At 26.0% G+C, this 10,919-nt stretch overlaps 1 protein-coding gene across 1 annotated transcript in view; it reads left to right on the top strand.

Annotated features, from left to right (window-relative positions):
- Positions 1 to 2,820: 2,820 nt before the first annotated feature.
- LOC105364096 (E3 SUMO-protein ligase RanBP2) overlaps positions 2,821 to 10,919 on the top strand; it is a 19,604-nt gene continuing 11,505 nt past the window's right edge. The window contains exons 1-17 of the mRNA XM_011501962.1: positions 2,821 to 3,039; positions 3,836 to 4,058; positions 4,146 to 4,322; positions 4,484 to 4,793; positions 4,887 to 5,194; positions 5,361 to 5,458; positions 5,596 to 5,713; positions 5,887 to 6,081; positions 6,182 to 6,302; positions 6,590 to 6,749; positions 6,958 to 7,115; positions 7,184 to 7,334; positions 7,470 to 7,710; positions 7,864 to 8,069; positions 8,618 to 8,850; positions 9,197 to 9,646; positions 10,549 to 10,918. Of these exons, the coding sequence (XP_011500264.1) occupies positions 2,968 to 3,039; positions 3,836 to 4,058; positions 4,146 to 4,322; positions 4,484 to 4,793; positions 4,887 to 5,194; positions 5,361 to 5,458; positions 5,596 to 5,713; positions 5,887 to 6,081; positions 6,182 to 6,302; positions 6,590 to 6,749; positions 6,958 to 7,115; positions 7,184 to 7,334; positions 7,470 to 7,710; positions 7,864 to 8,069; positions 8,618 to 8,850; positions 9,197 to 9,646; positions 10,549 to 10,918 (3,591 nt within the window). The 5' untranslated portion in view covers positions 2,821 to 2,967. The remainder of the gene's footprint in view (positions 3,040 to 3,835; positions 4,059 to 4,145; positions 4,323 to 4,483; positions 4,794 to 4,886; positions 5,195 to 5,360; positions 5,459 to 5,595; positions 5,714 to 5,886; positions 6,082 to 6,181; positions 6,303 to 6,589; positions 6,750 to 6,957; positions 7,116 to 7,183; positions 7,335 to 7,469; positions 7,711 to 7,863; positions 8,070 to 8,617; positions 8,851 to 9,196; positions 9,647 to 10,548; position 10,919) is intronic.

Genomic DNA, 10,919 nt, shown 5'->3' with positions numbered 1-10,919 from the left:
ATATATATATATATAGTATAGAATTAAATTTTATAGATCACATTAAAAAATTATCCATAATCATTTATGAATTATGTATACAACCATTCTTTTCTTTAAATTAAAACCTATTTACATATTTATTCTGTTTCGAGCAGCAATTATTACACTAGTCCTAAGTTTTTATAATCCTTTTTTTTTTTTAATTAAATTTTCTATACAATATGGTTAGTTCAAATATTATGAAAAGTATTTTTAATGTATATTCAAATAATTAACGAAAAATCACATAAATAAAGAGGTTAGCTTTAATTGTCAGAACGCATAAAATCCTTACGCATTATCAGCATAAATGCGTATATATATATTATATATATATATATATATATATATATATATATATATGACACACTCGCACACACATATATATATATATCTATATGTGTGTGTGTGTGTGTCATTGCGCACACTGTTTTTCAAATTTATAAACATCAGCTTGATTTCATTAAAAAGAGAAAAACTCAGAACTATATAGTTCTTTCTATATATTATCAATTTAATTTACGTTAAATTTTTAACTAAATCTGACTTTATTTAAAAAGAAATGCCATATTATTAAATTTTTCCATAAATTTATAATTAAATTTCAAAACGAAATATATTTAACAAAATATTTATATAGCAGATCATATATAGATATAATAAAGCTATTTAATACTTATGCCTAAAACATTTATCACATTTGAATTTTTAATCGAGTATATTCGTTATGATATAGTATTATAATTCCAATGTTCAATTTCCTAATAAAAGATTAAAACCGTGAGTTCTAATTCCAATAAGCAGAATAAAATATTGATAGATTGACTGGAATGTGTCTTATAGATTCCCAGTTTACCATGTAATTCCTTGCTCTTGCTCTCTCTCTCTCTCTCTCTCTCTCTCTATCCCTAGTATATATGTATATATTTAGTTTACTATATTTTATTTTACTATTTTATTACATATAGAATTATATAATTATTTTTAGATATTATCATTATTATCATTATTATTATTATCATTATCATTATTATTATTATTATTATTATTATTATTATTAGACTTATACAATAAAATTATATATATACTATTATACAAATATTTCCAGAACTTCAATATATGCATTTATTATTATAATCGCATGTCTATATTTACACCGTGTAGTGCATGCATATAAAATATTCTATACAAATCTTATTTCTTTTATCGACATAGTTATTTGTATTTATTATAAATTATTAATTTATTTCAACAACTATTTTAAAAAATTTTTGTTAGCAATAATTTATAAAGACAAAAATTTATCGATAAAAATTATATTTTATATTGAACTAATAATACTTTACATAAGTACGCATTAAATTACGATTCCTCTTCAACATGTTTCCTTTTAAAGCAATTGTATTAATAACTTCTCACTGATTGTCGAAAATTTTACATTTTATACATTAGACAAGGAAATAAAAACAAATTCCTTATTTAGTAAATATAGGGATCAAATTTATCACGTTTATATCAACAACCATCATTTTAAGCATTTTATAGTTTATAATAATTTATATATATATAATATATATAAAATCAATCATAATCGAGAATACAATTACTTGAGGAAAATAACTAAAAAGCATTTTTAAATATTAAAATGTTTAATTTGCCCATTTATTACATTTTTATATATTTTTTATATATTATCTGCAAAATATATATTGTATATTAAAAATTTATAAATAAAAGATATTGTTTAATGTTTAATAATATATATATATATATATATATATATATATATAATAAACAATGTTATTAAAATCATATTATCATGTATGATGATTAACATTAATTAAAAATATTTTATTCTAATTTTTCCATTTTATTTTGTGTGAAGCAATAAATATTATATATATTTCTTCATTTTTAATGCTTCAATATAATAAATATATAAGATCTAAACAATAGGATTACTTTAAAATTGATTTAAATTACACATTAAATAAGAAAAGGAAATTATAAATTATAATAAATAAAATAATAAAATAACAAGTATTTTGAAAATGTACAAAGTTTTGTACTCAAACAGAAATATGTATCAATTACAGGAGCCTGATATAATTTAAAATTTCAAGAATGTTATACGTAAAATCACAAAATATCAATATTTACATGCAAGACTATCTCAAGAACAAACTAGACTCAAATTCAAGTCATTCTAACCATTTTGAATAATTTTTAAAAGTAAAATAATTTTAATTTATTATTTAAAAATTATCGTTTGTTAAAATACATTGTTGAAATAATATTTATTATAGAAAAGTTTAGACCTCCTGAAAGATATTTTATTTTATTTAAGCATTCCTGTCATCTGACCCTTAATTGACGGTCATTGTTAATGCTTCCCTTTACTCTTGCTACTTCCATGAATTACTTTTAAACTCATACTGTCAAGTACAATCATTTGTGCATATGCAATTTTTCAAGCTTTGAAGCTTTACGTTACCGCATTGGTTGTACTTATGCACGCACACCATAACACACGCTGTAGTGTATCAATTATGATAAAACTGGCTTGTTCCCGTAACGTGGGGGGCAAAAAGTAGTTTCAATTCTCAAGCAAAGAAGAGAAAGGGAGGCTGTGATAAAGGAAAGGAAGAAATTCGAACGACGGTTATAGACTATCGAGATTATGCCTTGGAAAGATTGTGATTCTTATTTGTGACAAAGAGAGGATAAGCGTGGATCTCATCCTATATATATCGAGAGAGAGAGAGAGAGAGAGAGAGAGAGAGAGAGCGAGACAGAGAGAGAAAGAGAGATAAAGATAAAGAACCAAACGAAGCGACCGGCTCCTTCGTCTTGGCGAGGTTACGCTGTGCACACGACCACGCGTAAGGTGTTCTGGAATTGTTTTCTTTTACATCCTCAATAAATCACAAAGCAGAGTTCTCCAAAATGTTTCGAAGTAAAAAAGACGTCGATCGTCATGTACATGATATTTTCTGCAAATTGAAGACTAACAACGAGGTAAGACTGAGCGATAAGCATAACCTCTCGGGAATTCTTGAACGCGCCAAAATGTCGTTTTGAGCGCGACATTTTGCTTGCTTATAGCGTATGTTTTGCCAGTTTCTTATAACTATATTGAATTTCTTTGCAATAAAAACGGGTGATTTTACATCTATGTTGTATATATTTTTTGCAAGATCCTTTGCTGAGTTTTTCAAAAGAGATTTTCTACCATTGCATTAAAACGTCGAGTAATATTGTCCATTTAAAAATATGTTCAAAATTGATTCCATGTATGCGTTCAGGCATGTGCATTGTGTATTGTGACTTATAATTTTCAGATAATTATTTTATTTATCAAAAAAATTAAAAAATAATGAAATTCATGATTTATTAAGATTTTTTCTAATTGCTTATCATATGATTTAATATAAAAACTAATTTATCTTTCAGCATTTCATTCAATTTAAAAAAAAAATATTTTATTTATACATTATTTATACATTTTACTTTATGAATAAAGTTAATTTAACGTGTTTGTTTGTCTATTTGCATATACGTATAATTTAAGTAATAGTTATTATTTTGTGACTGAATTTAGTGAAACTATAACTTAAATTAGAATTGTCATTTAAAAATAATATAATTCCAATAAATGCATTAAGTGGAAAGTAACAATTTTCAAATGTTTCAAATATTTCAAATATTTGTGTTTGGTATATCAATTTTTAATATTTTAAATATATTTTACTTTGTTGGTAATTCTAATAAGTTTTTTCTAGATTGGTTAAAGAACAAAATATTAATTTTTCAGAGAACCTTACGCTGCTTTAAAATTGCTGAATTATATTACCATGTTGGTGATTTTGAATCAGCCAGACGTTACCTGTCTCGATATATGGAAATTCGCCAAGAAGCAAAAAGTTACAAATTTATGGGTCAAATTCTTGAAGCTCTGGGACAAAAGGAAGCTTCTCTTGTGCAGTATAAATTTTCTTTTGAATTTGATGTTAAACAAGAAGATCTTATTTTAAAAGGTTTAATGTCTGAATTATCTAAAAATTAATTTCTTTATTTAAAAATTACTTCTTTGGCATTCTTATAATCATTTATTTTTTGAGTAGTTTGCGAACTTATGGCTGATCCAGAAGTAAAAATTAATGTTAACCGAGCAAAACATTGGATTGATAGAGCAGAAAACCTTATCCCTCATCATAAAGTAATTTTTCAACTTAAAGAAAAAATTTTGACAATTGAAAGACCTTCTAATAATGAAGATGATCTCGAAAAGCTAATAACTGGTAATTTAAAGAAAAGATTGCGCAATTTAGATATTAATAAAATTAAGGCTAATAAGATTCTTATTAGTTTTATAATTATATTCATCATTTTTATCGTAATACTATGTTATTTAAAGTAGATTGATATAACAAATAAATTTAATTTTTATTTATTTATTCAGCTGAGTTAGCAATTCGGAAAAAAGATGTTCAGCTTAGAGTAAAATTACTAAAGCACTATATGGAAAAAAATAAATTTGAAGAAGCTTACAAACACAGTACTGAAATCGAAGTAACAAATATACATAGAGACAACTTACTTTGGTATCAAGTTTTGTGTGAATTATTTTTGAAGTGCAAAAACAGTAAACAGTCAAACTGGTCTTATTGGATTTTTTATATCTCTTCAATGGAGCGGTATGCAGCTTTATCTCTTAAAGAGCAAGGCAGTTCAGTTAAAAAAACTAATGAAGCTATTCAAGCTATTCATAAGTAAGAGCCATTCTAATTTTACTTTAATTGCATGGGAATAGTTACTTTGAAAGGATCATTATTATTGTTTTAAAAACTAAATTTTTTTTATAGTTTTGATCAGCTTTTATTTGAAGCAAAAGCTCAGAGCTTTTCAAGAAATCAATCCTTGACAGAAAGTATATTTATGCATATGTGGGGACAATTGCACTTTCATATGGCATGCTTACTAATGCAAAATACAAAGCGCGAACAAAATAATTGGACTGAGGCCGCCAGATTATGCACACCTCTATTATTGTCGGCAATGCATGTAGCACCAATCAATGTTACAGTTTTTAAAAATATGCAGCTTGATAATTCAATAAAAAGTCAACTACAAGTATGGTATCGCGAAGGATCATATCGATTAAGTCAAGCTGGTGAGTTATTTGTAAATAACCTTAAATTATGTTATGATTTAAAGTAGTTTTAGTTCAGCTAATAAATATTTGCTTATATTTAAACGAATAAAAATTAGTAGTGTAATCAATCAAATTAGCTATTAACTTTCAAGTCTAAGATTATTCAAATAAGAAATTATTTCAGGTCATGTCCTTCATGAATACTCTAGAGGCAATCAGAAAATGCTAATCTCTAATATCGAAAAGTTCTGGACTGGCTCATGGAGAGAACGAATATATCAGGTACTTAATAATAATTTTGTTAATGAGTAGGTAAATAATGAGTAGTAAATAATTTAATAATAAGATTCAATAATTAAAAGTGTTTTATTAAAATAATTAAATATTTTATGCATTAACTTAGAAAATATTATTTACAGAGAATTTTTATTGGAAAAATATATCAAAAAATTCAGACTTCATATTTTATAAATAATAATTCGACCAATCCTCCACTTCGTCTTATTTCACATGCTGAGCTGGGAAAATATAACGAAGGTATAAATAGATGTAAAAAACTTGCTATTAAAAATCGCGTAATTTTCAACTTTATAAAAATATTAAAATATAAATTGTATAAATTCTGCACGTTTTACAGAATATTTATAAAAATAAACATGTATAGAATTTGTAACCAAAATATAATAGTTTATCATTTGTATTGATTATAGTGGCGGAAGAAGTGTGGCCATATTCGCTACATCATCAAGTTTGGCCAGCCATAAAAAATCGGAATTGTTCAGGACCTCAACCAAATTTATCGTCACATCTGTTTCCAGATTTGCAATTTTCTGTTTACAATGTTAACCAAGCTTCACCGGTGACACTCTGTCGTCTCGATATTGATGCATTCCTAAACGCAGCAGGTTAAATTTAATCTTTCATTATTTTGTATAAAACAATCAAAATAATTAAAGCAAATAATATGAAAGTATGCATTATTAAAATTAATTAAATTTATTATAGTATTGTGTGCTGCTGCAATTATTGAAGAACAACGTCAGAACAATATTTTTAATCCTGATAGACTACCAATTTTACCAGCAGATTTAACTAATTCACTTTGTACTGAAGATCAAGAAAAATGGTAAATTAAGATGATTAATTTATAATATAATATAAATTAAACATGGTCCTTATTTAAGTTAATAGTATTTCTATTACTTGAAATAGTTTTGATATCTATTTACGTATAAATAATTTTATAAAATAATAAGTAGAAAGAAATTTCTTAAATTTCACTAATAAATACCGATTATAAATGAATAAAATTTATTTTTTATTGTAAAAATGTATTAGTTTTTAGTAAGGTATAATTTATATTAAGCATTTATAAATTGATTCTGTATACGTAAATTTTTTTTATAATTTTAGGTGGTCGGCTGCTTATAAAATGTACCGAAAAGAGGCTCTTGATGACGTAAGCGATATTAGACAAAATTTACAACGAGGATTAGAAGTTATTCGATGCATTGGCAATCATGGTTTACATCCAACAATTTTAGTTCACCTAGCTCGAATATTCCATTACAGAGTAAATATTTTTTCGATTAAAAGTTCTTTTTATAAAAATTATTTTTTAATTATTCTTTGTACTGAAAATCTAATTAAATCTTAGTTAATATAATGTTTATAACATGTATTTTATAACATATATTATAAAATTAAAATATTTAACAGATTAGATTAAATATGTAGTTTGGTACCAAAATTTCTTTTAAGTGTTTTCTTACATTTTTTAGGCAAAGCAACTGAAAAAAAAAAATAGTGAAAATGGAAATATTCTTGCTTTAGAAATTCGTTCTGAATTATACTGGTCAGCTGTCATTCCACTCCTTGAAAGACTACAAAATAATCAAACGATACGTTCTTTAAATTCAAAATTATTTGACTATATAGGGTGAGTATAAATTGAATAAAATAAATATTTTAAATATTTTCTTGAATTCTATCTATATTTATTAACAGAAAAGATATGAATAATATGGAATTAACATATGCTATAGAAGAAGGAAAATTATTATTAGCTCAGAAATTACTTAGAGACAATCTGTATGAAGAAGCTATTGAAACACTTCAACCATTAAAATGTCCAGAAGCTTCATTTGAACAAGGAAAGGTAATTATGTTTCATACCATATCAGGAATATTTATTAATATTAGCATGTTTAATAACTATAATAAATATTTCTTTAAATTTACTGAACTATATATTTAATAATTCTAATTTATCATTAATCTTTTTAATAATCAGATATACAAAAAGCTAGCAGATGAGAATATCAGTAGTTTCTCGGCAGATAATCTTAACTCAGATTCAACAAATGACCACAGAATTCTTTTACTTAAAGCGCGAAATTGTTTTTACCTTACTTTGGATCGTTTGCGTAGCCCAGGTGTTGATCCAAAACACCATTTAAATGCTGAAATACATACTTACATCAGTTCAATAGATAATGAACTGCCAAAATTCGAACCGGATGTATATTCAGATGGTATGTTTATACTTATAATTCAATGCATTTGTATTATAAATTTTTAATAAAATTTACCTAAATAATTATTTTAAATTATCTAATTTAAATATATTGATATAATGTTTTTTATAAAAGTAATAACTAATTCAAAGGTGATATTCAATATTTTAGGTAATCAAAATAATATTGACGATTTTTCCGAAGAAAGTTATTCATCTGCACATAGTGATGAACAACCAGCAGTCAATGATTCTTTAACTACGTTTAATACTTCATCATTGCAAACACCGATGCATACTATTCGGCGTGTGCCAAAATTAGCTAGTACGCCTCGTCAACAAAGTCAAACTTTGTTGGATGTATCTCGCAATCAAAATGTAAGTTATATAGTGATAATATTTATAAAAACCTCTATTGATTTCAGGATATAAAGAAAAATATGATGATTCTTAATATTGATTTTATTCTTTTATATAATTTAAGAATACTTTCATAGATTCAGTTTAACTGTTGTGGTTATTTAATAAATGTAAGCAATTAATATTCGTTAGTACACAATTTATGCACTTTTAATCAATTATTTTAGAATTTGTACAAAATTCAGAAAACGGAATGACATTGTGTTGAAATCTATAAAATGGGATCCAAATATTAATATAATAATGTATTTCTGTTAATTTTTAGGAATTTTATTATCCCAATATATCTCTTGATTCTTTTATTATTTGTAAATTGTATAATGTCTTCTGAAATAATATTAAGGATTAACAAACTTAATGAATTAATAAATACAAGGAAATAGTATTAAATAAAGAAAAATAAATAAATATGTTTAATATAAAACTGTAATGAAACAATAGTTAAATAAAATTTTATTTAATTTTGAAAATATTACAATATTTTGTAAACATTTTTTTTCTTATAGGAAGCACGGCCGAGTCCAGAAAGGTTAGATGCACAAATTCGCCAACTCGTCCATTCCATTGAGTCTCTTAAAAAGCAAAATCGTGAACAACACAAAACCCTTATATCAAAATTAGATGATCTAATTAGAATAAATGCACGTAAAGAAAACCAAAAATTATATTCTCAAAAGCTAGGTATGAATCGTAACTTGGAAGAAGATTTGTACGGTCTTTACAATGAAGAAGATTACAGGTAAAGATGTATATTGAATTTAAAATGCAAATATATATATTTAGATAGCATAAAACTTATAATTACATTGATACACTTAAAGCACTGTACTTATATATTATCTATATGTATTTTAAAAGTGAAATGTTAAACTTAAAGTGTGTATACATAAATTTTTAATATTAATAGTAATTATTTTTCAAATTTTGTTTTTTTCCGTACAAATGATATCTGTTAGAAAGTTTTAAATTATAAATTGTCATTTGGACTTATATACAAGTTATTGATCGATATTATGACAAATAATTGATTGTGAAAAACAAAGTATCTTTTAACAGTAATTCATATTACTATTAATTGTTTATAGAGATTTCAACAGTTACAGTAATACATCCTTACCGACTGTGAATAGCAATCGCGCATCAACAGGTCTGACGTCGAACCTTTTCACCGCGACTACTCCCCGTCATCCTTACTCACCGCTCGTTTATCCTTCACCCGCTGCCAGTGCAGCTGCCGCCTTTCAGAACTACTATCAAGGCGGACCTTTGTCATTCCCTGATCCGGGAGCAACAGCCGCAGCAGCGGCTGCCGCAGCTGCCAATCAACACATGTCGGCTCTCTACCCCGCGGGCGTATACTCTATGCCTTCATTGTACCGGAATGGCCTCGAGCAGCCGATAGCTTCAATGCAGCAGATGACGGAGAGCGCATTACAGCACAGCCTCTTTGCCCAAAGACTCGTTGGACAATTGCCAACCCAACAGTCTCTTGGACAAGTTAATCAGATGCAAATAAATGAGCCCAAATTCAGCGGGTGAGTTTATTGATTTTACCCTTTTGTCACATCACTTGAAACGTCGATATTTATCAGAATAAACAGTGAATTGACAAATAGTCTATGCATTTATTAAATTTAAAACGAATATTAGCTAAGGGATTTAAAGTAACCAAACGTTAAAATGTCTACTATTTGCTTATAACAATGTATTTGGCTATGGGATTTTTTTTTAACGGTTTAATGTATTCCTTATTAAAAATCTTAGAGAAAATAAGTTTTTATTTTGAAATGGAACGAAAAATTAAGCTTGAAACAATTTATTTCAATAGTCAGTTGTATTAAAAATGAAAAGTCATGTAATATAATTTTACTCTCATATATATGTATATATATACTATATGTAGTATATATATGTAATATATATATATACTCTCATAATTATACTTTCATGTAATATAATTTTTCAAATTCTTGAGAAATAAATTTAACGTTCAAGTTTTTATAATGACTTTTTATGCTTATCATTTATATGAAATAAATATATAAATCTTGATAATCTATTTTTTAATTTTTATTCTTCAAATAAAAATCGGTAAAATTCGTTAAAAATTTACTACTGGTGTTTTAACTAAATAAATTTCATTTCTAATGATAAGATTTAATAACGAACTAATGTAAATATTAATGATTGTAAAGTAATTAATTAATGTAATGAAATTTCAAATATAAAAGAAATTAATTTAACGACCTTAAAGAAAATGATTGTAAATAAAATCGTCTAAATGTATAAATGCATAATTATAATTAATAAAAACTGCCTTATATAAATTTATAAGGTAATTTTATATAAATATATAAGCCTTATAAAAGTAGACTTATTTAAACCAAATTTTTAATATTAATGAATAAGTTGAGACTATTAAAAAATTTGATTTTAGATACATGTCGATAAATGAATCAAACGTCCCCGAACCCGGAAGTACGATGAAGGATAGTACGAGTATTCCAATACAAATATCAAATTCGGCACCGATAACGACACCAATATCGACACCATTAACGACATCGGCACTAATATCTGCACCAACACTAATATCGACGTCCGTACCGATATCAACACCGGCGTCAGTACTAACATCAGCACCTACATCAGTACCTACATTGGCACCAGCATCAGCACCAGTATCAACACCAACGACAACAGTAACGACGATACGCAAAGTTCCACCTGTGAATGTAGTTATAACTACGTCTGATACATTGCCAACGACGGTACCATTAATCCAGCCAACCCTAAGTGTTACCATTC

This window comes from Ceratosolen solmsi, unplaced genomic scaffold, assembly GCF_000503995.2.
Source record: "Ceratosolen solmsi marchali unplaced genomic scaffold, CerSol_1.0 scaffold10, whole genome shotgun sequence".
NCBI lineage: Eukaryota > Metazoa > Arthropoda > Insecta > Hymenoptera > Agaonidae > Ceratosolen > Ceratosolen solmsi.
This window is presented reverse-complemented; position numbering and strand designations above follow the sequence as displayed.